General features: G+C 44.8%; 1 protein-coding gene across 1 annotated transcript in view; it reads right to left on the bottom strand.

Moving 5' to 3' along the window:
• XKR4 (XK related 4) overlaps nucleotides 1–21883 on the bottom strand; it is a 318756-nt gene that overhangs the window by 107325 nt on the left and 189548 nt on the right. Inside the window, exon 2 of the mRNA XM_069600805.1 lies at nucleotides 7303–7502. Within this exon, the coding sequence (XP_069456906.1) occupies nucleotides 7303–7502 (200 nt within the window). The remainder of the gene's footprint in view (nucleotides 1–7302; nucleotides 7503–21883) is intronic.

The raw sequence follows: 21883 nt of genomic DNA, 5'->3' as shown, positions 1-21883 counted from the left end.
AAAATGAAGTCGCTCAGTCGTATCCGTAGACAGCCCATATTTCTGTTTGCTTCTTTGTTGCACCGACCACCCCACAACTTTCCACCAGGTCTCTGGTCTTGCGGGCCACTTGTGTACAATTGTTTGATCTGTTACCCCACCCCCACAGCACCCAGTCTGTCACCCACAGCCTGGACACGCATGCACACTCACTCCCACCTCACTGAGGAGGAGAGAGAGAGAGAGAAGAGGAATACTGAGTGGAAAAATACCAAGATTTGTGCTTGATTATTGGAGATAATTAAGTAGAACCTAAAAATAGTCAGGCCCTTATTTCATATTATGTTCAAAATGATTCAAATTCAAAACTGTTCACAGCTGTGCTGGGGGCTGCTACCACACAGAGTTGATTTCAAGCACTTGAATCAGTGATCAGCAAATGCAGCTTCTCTCTGTTCTTCTAACTTGGAATGGTACCATGACTCAGAGGTGATTGAATGTGAAATACAGGGATCAATAATATCATTATCCTCATGGCATCCATTGTTTATTCTGCCAATACTTTTCAACATAGTGGAGCAGTGTGGCCAACAAGCCTTGTCAGGTGTGTGAGCCTCTCCTTACAGAGTTATTGATGATAATAGGTCTTCAAAGGAGCCCCTGGTGGTCCAGGGGTTAAGAATCTGCCTGCCAATGCAGGGTTTGATCCCTGGTCTGGGAAGATCCCACATGCCATGGAGCAACTAAGCCCACGTGCCAGTTACTGAAGCAGGTGTGCCTAGAGCCCATGCTCCACAAGAAGAGAAGCCACTGCAATGGGGAGGAGCCATTGCAATGGGGAGGAGCCACTGCCATGGGGAGGAGTCAATGCAATGGGGAGGAGCCACTGCAATGAGGAGGAGCCACTGCAATGAGGAGGAGCCACTGCAACGAGGAGGAGCCACTGCAATGAGGAGGAGCCACTGCAATGGGGAGGATCCACTGCAATGGGGAGGAGCCACTGCAATGAGGAGGAGCCACTGCAATGGGGAGGAGCCACTGCCATGGGGAGGAGCCACTGCCATGGGGAGGAGCCACTGCCGTGGGGAGGAGCCCTTGCACGGACACCAGAGAGTAGCCCCCGCTTGCCACAACTAGAGAAAAAGCCCACAGAGCAACAAAGACCCAGTGCAGCTAAAAATAAATAAATCAAAATTAAAAAAACTTTAAAACTCAACTCCATATACGTAGCAATTAAGCAGATTGGCAGTTTACTACTTAAATGATTAATTTACTGCTAACCCCAAGTACTGAACAATGTAAAAACATAGGCTGAAAAGTAAGATGGACAGAAAAATCGGTGTATTTTTGTAAAGTAAATATGCAGGATATACCCTGCTACTAGAAATATCTTTCAAATAGGAGGAATAAATCTATTATGTGCTGTAAGTAACACCAGCCATCTCACTGCTTTGAGGAGATGGTTATCTGCCAGCATGGCTGAACAGACAGGTGCAGACAAACCCACTGACCTCTCTCTTCTGGTTTTGTTCATGCTACTATCTTTTTTTTTATTGAATGTGACAAAATACTCCACACGTTTGTGACCCAGCTCAAAGGTCGCTCTTTTCATGGAAGCTTCCCTGATTCTTCCAATGTGCCCTGACGTCATAGACAGTGCAGCTTTTCCACTTGCTCTGTATCCTTTTCTATAAGAGGTCATTCTGTGTGACCTTGTCATGCCCACCAACAGAGCACAGCTTGCTGAGCCATAACAATTTTTTGGTTTTTCTCTTTCTGAGGTTGAATTCTCTGAGAGGAGGACTGTGCCATTCAATTTTGGGTCAAGCACACCTAGCATAGGACTTGGTCACCCAGCAGATAATCATTCTTCCTTTGATTCAACAAGTACCCACCGGTGGTTTACAGTGGGCCCCCTGTGTGCACTGGGTCCATGTAGCTGGGAAGGAATGTGTAAAGGGAAGCCAGGTGACAGGTACAGAAACAGGTGGACTTAGCAGTGGGAAAATACAGCAGCTCTAATTTAATTAATTGCTTCTCTTTTCTCACTGAAATAGGAAGTGAGACCAGCAGTCTGGAGTGATGGAGGCAGACAATTGGAAGTGTGAGAGCACAGAAGAAGGTAGGAAGCAATCTGTTTTGGAGCAGGAAGGCGAGTTTCAAGGAGAAATCATGCCTGATGACGGACAGCGCTAAGGGACCACTGAGCTCTGGTTGGACATCTCAGGAAAGATGTGTCACTTGCCTGATTCGGCTACGTGGGTGTGTTTAACGCAACGCCATCGCCAAGGTCTAAAGTGCGTGCATTGGTCTCATATGACAGTCTTTCCAGTTTTCACTCACGAATAGCTTTAACTAGCTTGAAGAGCGCATCTCTTAGGTGGAGTCAGGCAAAAGGAGCCCAGCTGAATGGGGGCCTGGCAGGTGGGAGTCCCCAGACCCTCGACACCAGCTTCCTGCTAGGCTTGGCCAAGAGGGGACCCTGGCAGGAGCTTGGAAGGTGGGGGGCCAGGTAAGAAGACATTTTTCTGGCTTCCAGCTCAGATCTGCCTACTCTCATCCTTGGACCTGTCTGGTCTCCAGCCCTTGGCATGCCGGGGGGGCACAGCCCTACCATGGCAGGGGGAGCAGCTGCTGGGACAGGCCCTCAAAAGTAAGAATATTCCTATGAGCCTTGCTCCATCCTTGCCTGGTGTCCTTCCCTGGGCATCTCTGCAGCAGGTAGGCTGGCCCGTCTCGTTACCCAGCACTCGCCAGGCTGGGCCCCTCCACAAAGACTGCTCCTCTTTCTCATTCGTCTCACCCCAGTGCTGAGAGCTGCTTCCTTTAATTAAGAATCTCTGATTCGTTTGAACATCCTCTTTTTGCCCTCTCAGCTTCCTGTGTAGATTCCCTGATTTAAATCCCTGCTTTTTGACATACCTAATGAGAAATGGAGTATTTCCTGACTTATCAATAAACAAGGATGTCACAGCCATCAGCAATTGCAGCCCTTCTTTGTGAACTGGTGAGCCTTAAGGGAACTCAGGAAAGAGAAGAATACCTGTGATCTGACAGCCGTCAGACCATAGCCACTCCCTCCAGTGAGCCCCTAGAGAGCTCAGATTGAGAAAGCACAAGATACTGGCCCCAGAGAGCTGAGCTGCATACGAAAGGAATGATTTCAGTGAGCCTAGACTCCTGCATCTTCCCTTACATAGAAAAGCACTAAATTCTTTCACTTGGGGTATCTGGCTTTCTTTAATTCACAATAATCTTTTGATGTTCAGATCACCTGCCCTTTGTTGCAAAACTTCTATATAACCTGGCTCCTCTCCTCACCTCCCTGGAGCAGTTCTCTCACAGTCACTTTCGATGCTGCCTCCTGGGCTTGAAGTCCTAAAAATTCCCACCAATTAAACATAACTCTCAACTTCTAGGTTGTGACTAATTTTTAAGTTGACACTAATGTTTTTTGTCTTCCTGGTTGGGGATGATATTCTAATGGACACCAAAAAGCAAAACACACACCAGTTCAGGATCAGAGAGACAACAGCAACCCCCTGAGTGGTGTGGGGCATTAAAGTATGTGCACAAGCTCTTGGCAGATGTTGTATAGGAAGGGCCAGCGGGCTGGTGCCCACACCAAGATGAAGGAGAGCTGGGCGGCAGGTGCAGACTTCCTGGCCTGCAGCATCCTCAGACCAGACACCAGGAGAGAGGTCCTGTTGCTACAAACTTGGAAATGAACTGTCCTATCTGGTCTGCTCCACTCTTCCCAAAGTTATGAGCATAGATTTCATAGAAACAAATTTAACACTCGCATTTCCTAGGTCCTAATTGAACTAAATGGCTACAAGAACAAGGACCTTAAGATAAACAGCTTCAGAAACCCAGACTTAACTCTTGTTCAGCTCAACTTGAGGAGACAACTGTGCCCGTGGACTGGAGCTCACCTGCTTGGCATGAACACTGCATGAAGGGCAATGGGAAGAACAGTCTGCAGAGGGGATGGGGAACAGCCTGCCCAGCACTGGGGAGGACAGCTTTTGCTACATCGGTCTTGGGGTGATGAGCAGCCTTCCGGTGGGATGGTGGACCCTCAGGTTGCAAGGTGAGTGGAGACAGAATTGGTCAGAGACCCATGCGTCAGGTGGTGGTGGGCTGGATGCCCACGACTTGCCTTCCACATAGCATCTGTGACACAGTGAGAGCTGTTCCCTAATGAACAACTGGCTCAAGTAGGGGCTGCGTGGCCTCCTCTCTGGGGAAGGGGAACCAAATGCACTCTGAGATTCCCCTACTTGCATATCATCCCACCTAGAAGGTAGAACAGCTCATTCTGTTCTAGATATATTAGGCATTTCTAAATATGTTTTGTTGCATTGTTTACAACATCACATTACAAACTCTTAATAAAAAGTAAAGTTTTAGGACAAATTTTACAGCAGTTCACACACCATCATGCACTCAACAGACATTTTAAAACTGTGTTAATGAACGAATGAGAATAACAATGGAAAAGTAGACAGATCTGAAGGGAGGGGCACAGTCCCCCCTTGCAGCTGGTACTGTCGCCGGAGCTTCCCCTCCCCAGAGGAAATCCACGGGTGGAGCCGGGCACAGAGATGGGGACCCAGCACAAAGGACTTGGGCCTGGGGGCGGATGGGTTCCTTGTCTAACCTGACCTTGGGGAGCCAGCCCGCTGTTCTACCTACTTTACATTGCAGGCAGATTCTTTACCATCCGAGCTACCTGGGAAGCACCGTAAAGTGGAGCAACTGGAAATCCAGGGATTTGGGTCTAGAAAATCCTCCTCAGGATGTGACAAAGGAGGCAGTTGTCACACCCAAGTCGTCTCTCATCCTGGTTGGCTGGGGACAGTGTCTGTTTAAGGGAAACCGCTTAGCTTCTGGGCTTCCCGGGTGGTGCTAGCGGTTAAGAAGCTGCTTGCTGATGCAGAAGACATGAGACGTGGTTTGTTCCCTGGCTCAGGAAGATCCTTCAGAGAAGAAAATGGCAAGCCACTCCAGTATTCTTGCCTAGAAAATTCCAGGGTTGCAAAAGACTCTGACACAACTTCTTGACTAAACAACAATTTACTCTGTTTTTTTTTTTTTAAAGCACAACTTTCTGCCCACTTCCCTGCTTAGAAAATAGCTACCATACGAGTGGCTGAGCAGCTCAGTGGTCTTATCTCTTGTCTGTGCTCAATAACTTGGTTGATCCTAGTGATCTTTGGATCCAGTTGTCTCTTGACCGTCTTTGGGGAGACACAGAACATGTTTATCCTGTGTTTCTCTGATTTTCATAGCAAGGCTTGCCTTGGCCAAGGATGAGGTCCCAATCCCAAAGTCTGTAGCAGACCTGATGCAATAGTGAGCTTAGCAGCTAAGCTGGGAACAGCATTAGGGAAGAGCCAAAACTTCAAGAAACACGTGGTTTGATTCCTATATTAAGGATGAACAATCTTATGAAGCCAATGAATTACCTTTTCTCTGTTTGTTTGTTTGTTTGTTTTTTTTTTCTGTAAAACTTTACATCAAACTCTCAGATGGAAAAGATGAACTCATAACCCACATTCCCTTCCCTCCTCCATCTCCATCATCTTTAGGGTGAAAAGTTTTCTGTGATTTTTCAAATCTTTCAGGAAACTAGTAGAGATGACTAGTAATCTTGGGCCACTGGACAGTGCCTTGCAAGCCCCCCTCCGCTTGTACATGGGGTTTTCTCCTTTAGAGAGTTTTCATGTGTGTAACTATACCAAGAGGGGGTTGTGAGTTGTTCTGGAGAAGAGCAACCTGACAGAGGCTCAGCTTCATATCGCCTCTGCATTTGTACCCTCATGTACAGACCCCCTCTTGATGCCTGTGCCTGACCCTGTAAGGATCAACACTATGGCCATGCTGTCAAGGAGTTTGTAGGCCATCTCTTTTAGTTTGTGTCCTTTACATTTGAGAAATGGGGACCCAGGGAGATTAAGTGACTTGCACCAGATATCACAGCAAGGAAGTGAGACAAGCAAAGCCAGAGCCTCCCTCTGCAGCTCATGGTCTTTCATCTCTAGACATGCTCCTTCACAGATAATTCATATGGCTCACATTCTCCAAGCTCATCTCTTCTGTTTCTGTGCTAACACCCATCTTCTCTTTCTTCCGATTGGCTTTCTGGCCTGTGAGGCTCGCACCCCGTGGTTCTCTTGGACTCTTTCCTCAGACTTCATGCGCTGCAGCTATTCTTATCTAGAGCCAGGGTTGGGCCAAGAACTCATCAGTCCACGGGTCACTGGCTACCAGCACCCTCTCCACTTGTCTTTTCCTGTCATATGTCTCCCACCCCTCCCTGCAGTTACCAGGTTAGTGCGCTCCTTGCAATAATGAGTTATAAGGAGACTGTAGGGATTCCCCTGATCATGTCTCAGCTTAGAGGATGGCCTAGTACACAGGGAAAGTCACAGCCAGGCTCTGCTGAGGTTGAAACAAGATGCACACATTATAGAACGTTATCTGTTTAATATCTATCAATTACAGGATGGACACATTATCAGGAAACTATTTAGAACACGGCTACGTATGCATCATCCTCCATATATATTCACCGGTCTACCCACTGGCCTGTCTAATCTTCTAGCTTCTGAAAAGATTGGAGCAGCAGGCCCTAAGGAAATGGCAGGGCAGATCTGTTATTAATCGAATCATCTTACTGACAAGATGATCCAACAAGATAGTAAAACACAAAAATATTAATCTGACGGTAATGTTTGTTTCGTAAAACTTTGTACTACACAAACAATACATTGTTCAATGCTGACATTTTCCCACGTGACCTTCTTTTTAAAAATATTAAGGTAATCTTTATCATTTCTTTTTAATCTCTCTCTCCCTTTGCCTCTTAATGTCAAAAGGAAATGGTACAGATTACCCTCATATTCAAATATATATATAAATTTACATATATAATGTACATAATATCTAATATACATAAAAGATTCAAGAGAGAGAGGACTATAAGTCTTTCTTCAAATGTTTGGAAATTATCATACAAGCCAGAAAACTTCAGCAGATTCTATTCTCATACTGACCAAGTGTAAAATCATAAGGATTTTTTTCCTACTCAGGGGCAGCTTGAGAGCAAAAAATGAATTGTCTTTCCGTAAATTACCCATGATAAGTGAAGGCGAGGAAGAAAATAAGCCTTGTTCACAAATGCAGGTGTCAAGCAGCCGACATTAACCAGGAGCACCGTGACCGGCGTCAACAAAGGCTATTGGAACGGTCCTTGGGTTGTGACAAAGGAGCCGGACAATCCTTCCCCAGGTGCAGGGAGCAAACTGGAGCCCTTACCTTGCAGGGCCTGCAGGCTGTGCGTCTGCACGATAATGCAGAGCTGCAGCACCAGCTGGGGGGCGCTCTCCAAGAAGGTGGCCAGTAGGTGCAGCATGCTCACGTCCGCGTATTCATACACCATCTTCCAGTAGAACCTCCACCGGTCGTTCTCCCCGCTCTGCCGACTCCGAATACCTAGGTATATCGTGTGGAAATACCTAGAAAGGAAACATGGAGGATAAGAGACCAGAGTGATGACTGATCCTGTCTGCTCTTCCGCAAACCACTGTATCTGTGCAAGCACACACAGGAAACAGCTGCCTTAGTGGCATATCAATTAAAAGTGAAAGGGAAAGTGAAAGTCACTCAGTTGTGTCCGACTCTTTGCAACCCCATGGACTATACAGCCCGTGAAATTCTCCAGGCCAGAATACTGGATGGGGTAGCCTTTCTCTGCTTATCACTTAAGGCCCCAAGTTAACTCTTATTCTTAAAGGTTCACTTTGAGGAGTCATTGCAATTTTCATCCTCATTGAAGGCATCCTGTGAGTGCTAAGTTGCTTTAATTCTGTCCATCTCTTTGCGACCCCACAGACCGTCTCCCGCCAGGCTCCTCTGTCCATGGGATTCTCCAGGCAAGAATACTGGAGTGGGTTGCTGTTTCCTCCTCCAGGGGATCTTCCCAACCCAGGGATAAACCTGTCTCCTGTGGCATTGGCAAGCAGATTCTCTACCACTAGTGCCACCTGGGAAGCCTGAAAGCATCCCACTGCCCTGCAGTTTTGAAGAGGGAGATGAAACTGAGGTATAGAAAGGATGTGCTACTTTGAAAATCTACAAATACCCTTTCTGGCCAGTGCCTCTATGTGCTTTACAATCAAGAGACATGCCTTCAAGGACAGAATGCATGTCAAGTTCCAGAGTGTTTATGCTTGTAAGGTCTCCTGATACCTTTCTTTTTAAAGTAAAAATTATTTATTTATTTTTGGCAGAGCTGTGTAGCATGCAGGATCTCAGTTACCCAACCAGGGATCAAACTTGCATCTCCTACAGTGGAAGCATGGGGTCTTAATCACTGGACCACCACAGGAGTCCTTTCTGATAACCTTTTAAAAAAATATTTACTACTGAAAATTTCAAACCAATACAAAAGAAGAAAGAAAACCAGTGTATTGAATCCACAATAAAATTACCCCACTGCTTTAAAAATATCCTCAGTGGAATCATCAATGTGGTAATGGTAAGCATTATGTGTTAATTTTCCAACGTGTTTGGGAAAGTGAGAGAATGAGAACAAGCTTGACAATCCTAAAAGCCAGCACCACTTCCTTTTGGGTGTGAGAGATGCTGTCTGTGAACAGTCATCACATTTTATTCTGACAAACTTGCATTTGTTCGTTGGTAGCATGAAAAAAGAGCTTACCCTAAGCATATACTTTATGTATTTATACACACATTATATATACAGATTAACATGAATTTGCAAAGTATTTCAAATTTAAAAATTCAGAACATGCAAAAAGTTCCAAAAATGCCCTTGGGAACTACATATGTAAAGACACAAAGATGAGGAAAATGCTCTGAGTTCTGATAAGCAATGCTTTGGCCTGAAATGTATTCTGCACATTCACATTCTGCTTTCTTAGAGTTATCTTCTCTCTTTTCTCCACTATAGAAACTTACAGTTGTGGTTTAAAACTGCTGAGAAGACCTTCCTTTATGACCCCTGCTCCTGACTTGTGCAGACCACCAGCATGGAAGCCACCTCACTGTATGAGCTTGGCTGCTCCCATCTTGACTTCTGTCCTAGCCCCCCAAGGCTGGGGCATGACCCCACATCACTGAAGCTGTACCAGCGAGCCCTGTTTTCTGTTCATTCTGGGATGAACCAACTTATATTGCATTGAATTGGGGGGAAGTCTCAAGTTCTATTTCTTTTAAAAAAACAATATTCATTTGGCTGTGCTGGGATTTAGTTGAGGCCTCTAGGATCTTTAGTTGTGGCATGGGAACTCTTGGTTGAGACATGTGGGATCTAGTTCCCTGACCAGGGTTGAACCTGGGCCCCCTGCATTCGGCATTTCTTAGCCACTGGATGGACCACCAGGGAGGTCCCTCAAATTCTATTCCTTAACAATTAGTTATTTGTATGAGATGGACCAGAGCCTCTACCATATCACTTTTTGCTTCCAGTTGGAAGTGCAGCACAGTTGGTATGTAACAGACATTAGCATGCCATCTCAGGAGTTTTCCTCTTTCTCTAAATCAGCAGTGATGGACATCAGGAGTCTTTCACTCACAACCTAGTCATGAGGAAAATGTCAGCCTGGGCCTTTTCTCTAGTTTGTGCTCTGAAAAATGATGACAATAGAGAGGCTTTGTGATTACAACTGGTTCTTGTCCATCTTCTCTATATGTAAGTGGTTTACCACATTTGATTACGTTATTTTTTTCTTTATCTTAATTGGAGAATAATTACAATAGTATGATGGTTTTATGTGATACATCAACATGAATTGGCCATAGGTATACATGTGTCCCCTCCCTCCTGAATCCCCCTCCTACTTCCCTTTCCACCCTATCCCTCCCAGTTGTCACAGAGCGCCAGCTTTGGGTGTCTTGCATCATACATCAAACTCGCACTATCTGTTTTACATATGGTAACGTACATGTTTCAATGCTGTTTTCTCAAATCATCCCACCCTTTCCCTCTCCCACTGAATTCAAAATCTGCTCTTTACACCTGTGTCTCCTTTGCTGCCCTGCACATAGGCTCGTCGGCACCATCCGTCTGAATTTCATAAATGTGTGTTAATATTCTGTGGTGCTGGAGAAGACTCTTGAGAGTCCCTTAGCCTGCAAGGAGATCCAACCAGTCCATTCTAAAGGAAATCAGCCCTGGGTATTCTTTGGAAGGAGTGATGCTAAAGCTGAAACTCCAGTACTTTGGCCACCTCATGCGAAGAGTTGTCTCATTGGAAAAGACTCTGATGCTGGGAGGGATTGGGGGCAGGAGGAGAAGGGGACGACCGAGGATGAGATGGCTGGATGGCATCACCGACTTGATGGACGTGAGTCTGAGTGAATTCCGGGAGATGGTGATGGACAGGGAGGTCTGGAGTGCTGCGATTCATGGGGTCGCAGAATTGGACACGACTGAGTGACTGAACTGAACTGAACTGAACTGATTCTTTATCAGCTGCCAGAGGGAAGATTGGAAGACAAGAGGCCCAGTGAATGTGAGCAGAAATGTAGACTATGCTCACATCTGTTCCCACCGGTTCTTCATGCCAAGTGTAAGAAAAAATTGCCACAGGTGAGTGGGGGATGAAAACACACATTTGAATTTCAGTGTCACGTTCTTCCCCTCTGCCTCTGCCACGTCCTGTGTGGGCTGTGCTGACACCCACCTCAAGAGAGGATCATGCAATTCCACATTGCACTGCTGTGGAACGTATGGCCAGAGGTTTGATTTCAGAAAGACCTGGTTTCCTAATAATTTACTCTCTTAGGGTAGGAAATTCTGTACCCATTAACACAGAGCCCCCCACATCTATCTAAAGAGACCCCCGTGGACTCTCTACTAACAGGTCGTAACATCTGCTCCAGAGACAAAACACCAACACAGGAAGCAGAGGAAGACGGGCCGTGTCTGTCCTTCAGTTCTAACAAACGGGGACAGATGTTGGGTTGGGCAAAGAAGCTGAACTGGCATTCCTTTATATTTTAAAATCAAGTAAACTGCTTAGGGAATTGAGAAATAAATACAAAAGAATAGGCCCATGAGTTCTTATCCATAGAAATTCAGAATGACACAAAGAAGGACTTGTGTTCTGAGAAAAGTCACGGTGTTCCAGAAACAGGAGCAAAACTGTCAAGTTAACTCTTCTGTGCAGGTGTTTGGGCTTGTTTGTCTTTTAGATAGCTACCAAGACAAGAGCTTGGAGTTACCTCCTGTGTTAAACACCTGGAGGCTTTACTTGGGCTCCAAAACGGGAAGATGTTTTAAAACAGAAATATTCTGTAAGGAATTATATTCCCTTTGGTAAGAACTAATGATGCAATGGGCTTCTCTGGTGGCTCAGTGGTAGAGAATCTGCCTGCCAGTGTGGGAGTTGTGGGTTCAGTCCCTGGGTCAGGAAGATCCCCTGACCCACTCCAGTGTTCTTGCCTGGGAAATCCTGTGAACAGAGGAGCATGGTCGGCTACAGTTCATGGGGTCGCAAACTGAGCGACTAAACAACAGTGACGCAGCAGACATGAGGCTTCACGTCTGGAACTGAATCCCAGGAAACTGGAGACAGATGTGTAGATCACTTGGAATAATAACTGGGGCAGAAGAAACTTGTGAGGTGCTGACCTGCACCCTTGGTCAGAGACAAACACAGTGGTGACATTAGCCTACATCGTCTGCCCTTCCACGAAGTGGCCTCAAGGCTGCCTTCACTCAGTGGATCTGGCAGTTGCTTCCACTGTACTCCAGCCAACCTACCGGTGAAGTCTGAGAACTTACAATCCTAGTCAGAGACATAGCAGCATCGCCTTGATCCATATGACTCCACAAGCTAGCTTTTTTAAAAAAACAAAACTGATTTATTTATTTGGCTGCACCGGGTCTTGGTTGTAGCACAAGGAATCTTTAGTTGTGGCATGCGAACTCTCAGTTGCAGCATATGTGATTTAGTTCCCTGACCAAGAACTGAACCCTGGTCCCCTGCATTGGGAGTGCAGAGTTGAAGTCACTGGACCACCAGGGAAATCCCCATAAATTAGCTTTTGAATGGTTCTTGGCAGCAGTCTACTGAGTAGACAGAGTTGAGAAGTTCATGATTGTACACTACTATCCTGATGGAATCTAGATCCTTCCTATTACTTTACAAACACATGTCTGCACTGGGGGAGAGGAGGATGGCTGACAGCCCGTTCCTGGAAAATGCCCCTTTGCCTACTTGAAGACAGAGACTGAGCAGTCTTGTCCTCTTGGTATACGGGCTGTCATAATTTAACCGGGAAGGATTTTCTCCCCTCTGTGTCTCAGAGCCACTTAGCTTCTGAGCCAGACTTCTTTATCTGAAGGTGGAGAGAGCCATCCTCCTTCATGGCTGGGTGAGTGCTAGACGAGACGCTGTATCCTGTGCACGTGCCGGGTTCATGATGTACGGGCATGTCGCTGCTCACCAAGGTTACCTGCATCCTGGGCTCATTTGCAGTGCCATCTCTTTGATTTTTGTCATTCAAGTGGCTTTATGCCTTTAGTCCTCATTTACTTTAAGCAATTTACTCTGACAGGTGTTCCCATCACACTGAACTTGGCCTTTGCCTGATTGAGGGCGTATGAGGAAGGTCAACACTCTGTTGGGAAGTGAAGCAGCTTCTAGACCTCCTGAGTGTCAAAAGGACCCAATGTTGGGTCTAGGTGGGGACTGGAGGGGGCTCACTAAGGTTCTTCTTAGGATTCTGCTTTGCTATGTTAATGAAAAGACAAATGTTGCCCAAGAGGCATAGATGACCAAGGAAGTTCATGGTAATGAAAAGATATTTATACAGGGAGGATTTAGAGAAAGCCATGTTTATGGTTAAAATTTTAGCATAATTACCAAAGAGCAACATTTAAGAAGAAAACAAATTTCCAGTCTTTGTCACTGACGATGAAGTTCATGCAGTGAGCATGAGGGGGTAGCGGCGTAAACACACGGCTCTCATTCCTGCTAAGAGATGTTTCCGATAAAACCCACTCAGAAATGTCAGCATGTCCATCTGTTCCTCCAAGGTGGACACATTTGGAAGATGTGTGCCATCTTTGTGGTATGACCAATTTTTCTGATAGGGTCATTCTTACTAATTACTGTCTTAGGGAGCATGCTAGTGGAAGATAGAGTTTGCCTTACATCACAAAAGGACACCAGGAATTCACCAACCTGGGTTCCCTTACCCTACTGCTCTCTACCCGGGTGCCCTTTCCCAATAAAATCTCTTGCTTTGTCAGCACATGTGTCTCCTTGGACAATTCATTTCCGAGTGTTAGACAAGAGCCCAGTTTCGGGCCCTGGAAGGGGTCCGCCTTCCTGCAACAAATGGCGCCTCTGGAGGGACTCTTCTTCACTGAGACTGACGTCTTGACAACTTGGGGTACTCAGGGGCCAGCTTGCCTGCCAATGGACCAGACCCAGCAGCCGCAACTGGGACCCTTTTGTCCCTGGTCTCCTCCTGACGTGGACAACTGGCCAGAGTGCCCCGACTGGTAAGGAACAAGAGACTTTATTGACCTCTCTCCCCTTCCCTCTCTCTTTCCTCTCCTTAACCCTTCCTATCCTTCCCTGTTTTTCTGGTCCCCCGGTCCTGGGCGCAGGAATCTGGTCGAAGGGCCCTCAGCCTGAACTGAGGATTGGAGACTGATCACTCCTCTTGGCAGAGAACTCGAATTCTGGTTCTGGTCTGGTCTGATTTCTGGTAGAGCCGAGTTCCAGTCCTCCCTTCTCTGGAGGCCCAGGGAAAAGTCCCATAACACCTGGATATCTGTAGGTGGCAGGAGACGTCTGTAAGGCCACCCTTTCACACCCCCTCTCCCGCCTCCTCCCCCTTCTTCTTTCAACCTGGCTTCCTTTCCTCCCTTGAAATCTTTGATGTTAGTACTTAGATCTGAAGTTCTGTGTCTCTATAGGAGATTTTCTGAGAGACTGTATTCTTGTATTTAAGGGCTTCCCTGGTGGTGCAGAGGTTAAAGCGTCTGCCTGCAATGTGGGAGACCTGGGTCCGATCCCTGGGTCGGGAAGATCCCCTGGAGAAGGAAATGGCAACTCACTCCAGTATTCTTGCCTGGAGAATCCCATGGATGGAGGAGCTTGGTGGGCTACAGTCCACAGGTCACAAAGAGTCGGACACGACTGAGCGACTTCACTTTCACTTATCAACATAATCACAGTCCTAGCAATATCTTAATTTTGTAATTTCTTCTGTTACTGATGATGTAAGCACACAAACACACCTAGAATTCCCTACCATGCCTTGCACACAGACACCCATGCATCACCCACACCCCTCACACACTATCTAATCCAATGGCACAAAATCTAATCCAACGACTTTCTGAAGATGTAAATAGCATTTAAATTCTTGACTCCTTTTCATCAATATTTTCCAGGTGTAATGAGCAACCTGCACCAAAGTCACAGACCCTCACATTACCAACTTCAGACCTAAGCAAAATATGGCAAAAATGCTAAGACCGGGAGGAAAATTCCAAATGTCTAATGTATCAAGAATCATACAGCTAGTATGTTAAATTATATATATCAAGCATTATATAGCTAGTTTAACCCACTGTTTAATGTGATGGAGACAGTCTTTGTGAGGAAATGAGAAGTATAGAACATGTTTCATATGATTCATATTTATAAGGAACACTTCAGTCCTTAAACTATATTTGATCAAATGTTAATTACTGATATAGCTGAATCGGAAATCATTACTAGCTGTGAGGATGCTATGCGTATATTTTCTAATGTTGCATTTTCTTTCTCTAGCTTATAGCATATTAAACAGTTTAGCTGTTATCACTGTTATTTTTACTACCTGAAAAGTGCAGAGTAAAATCTGTGCATAAGAGTTCTAAAGAAACATTAATAAAGAGTGATTCTAGCAACTTGTATTTTCTTCTGTTGTCTGGCTACATACAAAGCTTTACAGTATTATATATATATATATATATATATATATATATATATATATATATATGTCTCTCATCTCACACACTAATAAAGTAATGCTCAAAATTCTCCAAGCCAGGCTTCAGCAATATATGAACCATGAAATTCCAGATGTTCAAGCTGGTTTTAGAAAAGGCAGAGGAACCAGAGATCAAATTACCAACATCCACTGGATCATGGAAAAAGCAAGAGAGTTCCAGAAAAACATCGATTTCTGCTTTATTGACTATGCAAAGCCTTTGACTGTGTGGATCACAATAAACTGTGGACAATTCTGAAAGAGAATTCTGAAAGGGAATACCAGACCATGTGACCTGTCTCTTGAGAAACCTATATGCAGGTCAGGAAGCAACAGTTAGAACTGGACATGGAACAACTGGTTCCGAATAGGAAAAGAAGTACGTCAAGGCTGTATACTGTCACCTTGCTTATTTAACTTCTATGCAGAGTACATCATGAGAAACACTGGACTGGAAGAAGCACAAGCTGGAATCAAGTTGATGGGAGAAATATCAATAACCTCAGATATGCAGATGACACCACTCTTATGGCAGAAAGTGAAGAGGAACTAAAAAGCCTCTTGATGAAAGTGAAAGAGGAGAGTGAAAAAGTTGGCTTAAAGCTCAACATTCAGAAAACGAAGATCATGGCATCCGGTCCCATCACTTCATGGGAAATAGATGGGGAAACAGTGGAAACAGTGTCAGACTTTATTTTTTTGGGCTCCAAAATCACTGCAGATGGTGACTGCAGCCATGAAATTAAAAGATGGTTACTCCTTGGAAGGAAAGTTATGACCAACTTAGATAGCATATTAAAAAGCAGACACATTACTTTGCCAACAAAGGCCCATCTAGTCAAGGCTATGGTTTTTCCAGTAGTCATGTACTGATGTGAGGGTTGGACTGTGAAGAAAGCTGAGCACTGAAGAATTGATGCTTTTGAACTGTGGTGTTGGAGAAGACTCTTGAGAGTCCCTTGGACTGCAAGGAAATCCAACCAGTCCATCCTAAAGGAGATCAGTCCTGGGTGTTCATTTGAAGGACTGATGTTAAAACTTAAACTCCAGTACTTTGGCCACCTCATGCGAAGAGTTGACTCATTGGAAAAGACTCTGATGCTGGGAGGGATTGAGGGCAGGAGGAGAAGAGGATGACAGAGGATGAGATGGCTGGATGGCATCACTGACTCGATGGACATGAGTTTGGGTGAACTCCCGGGAGTTGGTGATGGACAGGGAGGCCTGGCGTGCTGCGATTCATGAGGTCGTAAAGAGTTGGACACGACTGGGTGACTGAACTGAACTGAACTGATATATGTATCTGCATTCACAGTATATACGTATCATAATACACCATCTGTTTATCTATCTCTCCTGATTAGTCACTGATAAGAAGCAAAATTGCATGGTTTGTCACCTTAAAATTTCTGTACTGAGTATGTTAAACAACAGCTACAACCACAAAACCTTTTTTTAAACACCAGAACATCAAGTTTCTTCAGTCACCTTTATGCCAATAATAGTATTAATAAAAATGACAATATTCTGTCCTATATTTTTATGGTGGAAAGTTGCCTAGTGGAAATTCTTTTAAAATTAGATTCTGTTTCCCATTAGTCATCCCAAGGGGGGCAAATATGCATTAGAAGGGAAAGAATACATTGGATGACCTCACATTTGACCCAAGCCCAAAGAGGCCAGCCTAAGCCACCCTCCCCCAAGGGGAGTGGGCTGAACTGTCACCTGCAGAGCCGCCCCCTCACATGGTCTGTGGTCACGCCTCTGGGGACCACAGTGCCCTGGGGACCACCTTTCACCAGGAGCCACTAAGAGCTCCAGGGCACATGTGCACACTATGCATCTTGACGGCTTTTCATGCGAATTTGCAATAAGGAAAGAGATGGAGAATATCCTCCTAGAAGTCCTCCAGTGGGACAAGAACCTTGACACCTTTCCTTCATTCATCAGAGTTTTATTTTTCTCCCCTAGGCAGCACTGCCTCTCAGACTAATAAGTCTCTGGCTTTCTCTGCATGTATTTGACCCAAGAGTTGTATTTCCATCACCTCTCTCTCTTGCTCAGATAATTAGAATTAATTTGGGTTCTCAGAGGAGTCTAGTGCTCTAGTGCTATTAAGATACTAAGAGCTTCATACCATGGTACAGAGCATTTTTATACAGTACGAGCTTATGCAATGCAAAATCACACCTGGTTAGCATCTTGTGTTTAGTAAAAGTCCCTTTTACTGATTTTATTTTTAGTCTTCTCTGAAAATAAAATTTACCTATGAGATATGGTTATTTTTGTTTCATTTAATTTTTATGCACACCTCTCATAAGGATACATATTACATGAACATGTCTTCATGTATTTCCTCAAACCTGGAGTAGGAAGAAATAGAGCCTTGTTCTCCACCAAATAATTGTCTTTGAAATGGGCAGTGTAGCCAGGGCCCCTTGGGGTGAAATATATGGGAAAGTTACTGAACTTGAAATGAAGGTTCCGTATTCCTTTTGCCCTCATAGCAACTGGTACTCAGCCCTGAGAGAACAAAAGGAGCATTTCTCCCCCAGTTACCCTCTTTAGAATCCCAATATACTAATATTTCATAGTAAAATCAGTATTCTAGTATTTTAATAGTAAGTAAGTAAGTGAAGTCGCTCAGTCGTGTCCGACTCTTTGCGACCCGTGGACTGTAGCCTACCAGGCTCCTCCGTCCATGGGATTCTCCAGGCAAGAATAGTGGAGTGGGTTGCCATTTCCTTCTCCAGGGGGTCTTCCCAACCCAGGGATCAAACCCAGGTCTCCCGCATTGGAGGCAGACGCTTTAACTTCTGAGCCACCAGGGAAGCCTAATTATTTAATAGGCTTAATAATAATAGGCTTAATATAATAGGCTTAATAATAATAATAGGCTTTAATAAGCCTAATAATTACTATTATTAATTACATAATAGTATATATGTATTAAAATGGAGAAGAGTGGCTTGGGGCAAATATAGCAGTGACTACTGTTTGACATGATATTGACATGGTACAACTTAAATTCATATCGTCAAAAGATTAAGAGACTACTAAACTAGCAAAAATTGTTGTTGCTGTTTACTTGCTATGTCATGTCCAACTCTTTGCAACCCTGTGGACTGTAGCCCTCCATGCTCCCCTGTCCATGGGATTCTCCAGGCAAGAATAGAAGAATGGGTTGCCATTTCCTTCTCCAGGGATCTTGTCGACCCAGGAATCAAACCCTTGTCTCCTGCATTTCAAGAGGATTCTTTACTGCTGAGCCACCAGAGAAGCCTTACAAATAGTAGGAGTACATTAAAGAAATTATTAACCATGCTTAAAAAAAAACAGATTCATACGTGTTTGTTCTTATTACCCAGGAAATAATGATTGTGATAGAATCAGAAACTTTCTCCTCAGCCCTGTTGAATTGACTGATTTTATGACAAATGAGGAAAGTTCTGTGTGTGCCTGAGTGTAATAATCTTTTATTCTTTTTGAAAGATGAGATACTGCCTTGCAGCTTTGAAATCCCTTCACAGGAAAAGACTTATGGCCATTTACAATTTTAAAAGTTGGCTGAAAACTCCATAGGCCTGGGGCATCTGACCCATCACAGAGAGAAGGAGGAGTGGTCCAGGGACACAGTGTTACAGCCCCAGTGGGCTGGGGGCCTGCCTGCAGGGTCTCCAAGCGGATGCACATTTCAGGGCTAGATTTCACCAGTGCAATTGGATTCTTAGAGTTGTTCTGGTCCAAACACAATCATTTTGCCTTCCTTTTAAGACACTTTATTACTATTCATATTATCATCTTATTATAATTTAATTATTTATTTATTCATCCTTTCTAGGGGAAGAAGAGATTCAAGTTTGTATCTCTCCAGAATCCTGGCAAAATTAGCTGACTGATGCGAAGCAGTGACAGACTTTATTTTCTTGGGGTCCAAAATCACTGCAGATGGTAGCTGTGGCCATGAAATTAGAAGACACTTGCCCCTTGGAAGAAAAGTTATGACAAACCTAGAGAGCATATTAAGAAGTAGAGACAGTACTTTGCCCACAAAGGTCCATCTAGCCAAACCTATGGTTTTTCCAGTTGTCATGTACGGATGTGAGAGTTGGACCATAAAGAAAGCTGAGTGTTGAAGAACTGATGCTTTTGGACTAAGGTGTTGAGAAGACTATTGAAAGTCTAGTGGACTTCAAGAAGATCAAACCAGTTAATCCTAAAGGAAATCAGTGCTGAATATTCATTGGAAGGGCTGATGCTGAAGCTGAAACTCCAATATTTTTGCCACCTGATGCAAAGAAGTGACTCATTGGATAAGACCCTAATGCTGGGATAGATTGAAAGCAGTGGATAAGGGGACGACAGAGGATGAGATGGTTGGATGGCATCACTGACTTGATGGACATGAGTTTGAGCAAGCTCTGGGAGTTGGTGATGGACAGGGAAACCTGGTGTGCTGCAGTCCATGGAGCTGCAAAGAGTTGGACATGACTGAATGACTGAACTGAGCTGGTGGGAAAAGCCAACTCACTGGAAAAGACCCTGGTACTGGGAAAGATTGAGGGCAGGAGGAGAAGAGGGCAACAGAGGATGAGATGGTTAGGTGGCATCATCAACTCAACGAACATGAGTCTGATCATACTCGAGGAGATAGTGAAGGACAGGGAAGCCTGACATGCTGCAGTCCATGGGGCTGCAAAGAGTTGGACATGACTTAATGACTGAACAATAGCAACAATAAAACAGTGCTGTAGAAAGATGGGGAATAGAAGGGCTGTAGGTCTGCATGCATTGGGTCTGAAATACTTCATTCCTGTGTGCAGGAGAACCTCATGGTGAACTGCACACCCCTCCCTTTGTTGGGCAGCCTCACTCTCCATGAAGCCATCAGCTGTATCTTATACAGGCAGATGCTGAGAAGAGAACACAGAATGTTCTACGTTCCAAGCCTACACTGGCTGGTTAAGTCTAGAGTTTATCCCAGTTTCACCCTGAGCACCTGATTTCTGATAGCAGAGAGCTAGAAGTCTCCTCGGGCCAGGGTGTTGTAGTCTGTGACATGAGCTCAGCAGGAGAGCAGGGAGGTTTCCTGTGCTGACAGTGAGCACTTGTTCTGAGCCTGGAATGTTCCCTCCAAGAGGCTCATGGAGACAAATGAGGGCAGGAGAAGAGCCTTCTCCATCATCATAGGCATAGTTATTTCCTTATCCTATTTGCTCAGCCATCAGTGCTCTCAACTGTGTTTAATAACCCAGAGAAAATTGTCATACCACAATTGACTGCAAAAATTTAATGAGTAGGATGTGAACATACAGTGTGCTAAACATGACAGGGGCTGGTCCTCCATCTAGGGAATCAATAGCATGTAGAGTCCCATTTGGGCTTTCCAGGTGGCGCTAGTGGTAAGGAACCCACTCGCCAATGCACAAGACATAAGATACATTGGCCCGATCCCTGGGTCTGGAAGATCCCCTGGAGAAAGAAAAGGCAATCCACTCCAGTATTCTTGCCTGGAGAATCCCACGGACAGAGAAGCTTGGAGAGCTATGGTCCATAGTTTTGGAAAAAGTCCCATTTGAGAAGACCCCAGTCAAAGCTTCCATGACCATCTACCAAGCTAGTAACTACAGAGATGGTGCTCTAGGAAGTGAAAGTGTTAGCCACTCAGTCATGTCTGACTCTTTGCGACCCCATGGACTACCTCTATCCATGGAATTCTCTAGACAAGAATACTGGAGTGGGTTTCCCTGCTCTCCTCCAGGGGATCTTCCCAATCCAGGGATTGAACCTATGTCTCTTATGTCTCCTACATTGGCAGTTGGGTTCTTTACCACTAGTGCCATTTGAGAAACCCATTCTGGGTCCTAACATGGAGCCATCTGCTTGTCAACAGCTGCATGAAATGATTCGATTATTATTTAACTTTGTCACAAGCATGAAAGTGCTTGAAAATGTTCAACAGTGGTTCCCTTGACCCTCCATGGCTGCCATGTGCCCTGGCTCCCAGCCTCTGTCTAACTTTATTCAAGCTGTCGCTGTTTGTTGACTTAATACAGGGCTAACAGGATGCAGCCTTACTGGAGCTGCAGTCATTTCTCCTAATTTTTGCCCCAGGACCTCCCATTCTTGGGACCACCCTTGACCATGAGGATCAGAGGGGTCCCTGGATCAGAACTCCCCTCTTGCCTCCCCCAGGGATGTCCAGCTCATCGCCCATTATGGAGACCATCTAGACAGTGTACCTAGGCCTGTGTCCCTCCTTTTGTGTCTTCTCTTCCTTGGAACCATCTCTCCAGTAAACCACATGCCCCCTTGCTCTTGTCTCAGACTCTGCTTTCTGGTGAATCCAGGCAGAGATGTTGCCTTTATATTAAGATACCATCAGGGAACATAGAGCTTTATTTATCTCCTCAAGGATTGTGCAGGAAGAGGAACTAGGTAGGTGAAAGTTGTCCAAATTCAAGATGCAAATTCAAAAACAAAATTTGGAAGAGAAATTAGCATTTTTAAAAACAGATTTTTTTTTTTTTTACATTTTTAAGAGCAGTTCTCTCTAAGGTTCACACGACTTTCTATTTTCATGGTGCCTAACAAAGTTCTTACATTTTTAACTTATTGCTCAATTAAGTTTGTCATACAGGGCATGCCAAACCAGTCTGTTTCTGTAATCGGTTTTTGTTTCCAGCCAGCTCAGGCAAGAGACAAAAGAGAAGACATGCTGTTCATAACGAAAGGAAGACACTTCCTGTTGAATATGGCAGCGGGGTAACCCAATGTCACGTGGTTGACTTTCTTATAACACAGTGAGGGAAATGTCCTGTCTTTTCTGTCAAGAATAAGAATGCTACTTATCCTGTTCTAGAAGGATCATAAC

The sequence above is a fragment of the Ovis canadensis genome, chromosome 9, assembly GCF_042477335.2.
Source record: "Ovis canadensis isolate MfBH-ARS-UI-01 breed Bighorn chromosome 9, ARS-UI_OviCan_v2, whole genome shotgun sequence".
Lineage (NCBI taxonomy): Eukaryota > Metazoa > Chordata > Mammalia > Artiodactyla > Bovidae > Ovis > Ovis canadensis.
The sequence above is the reverse complement of the archived record's forward strand: the minus strand, read 5'-3'. Positions and strand labels throughout refer to the sequence as shown.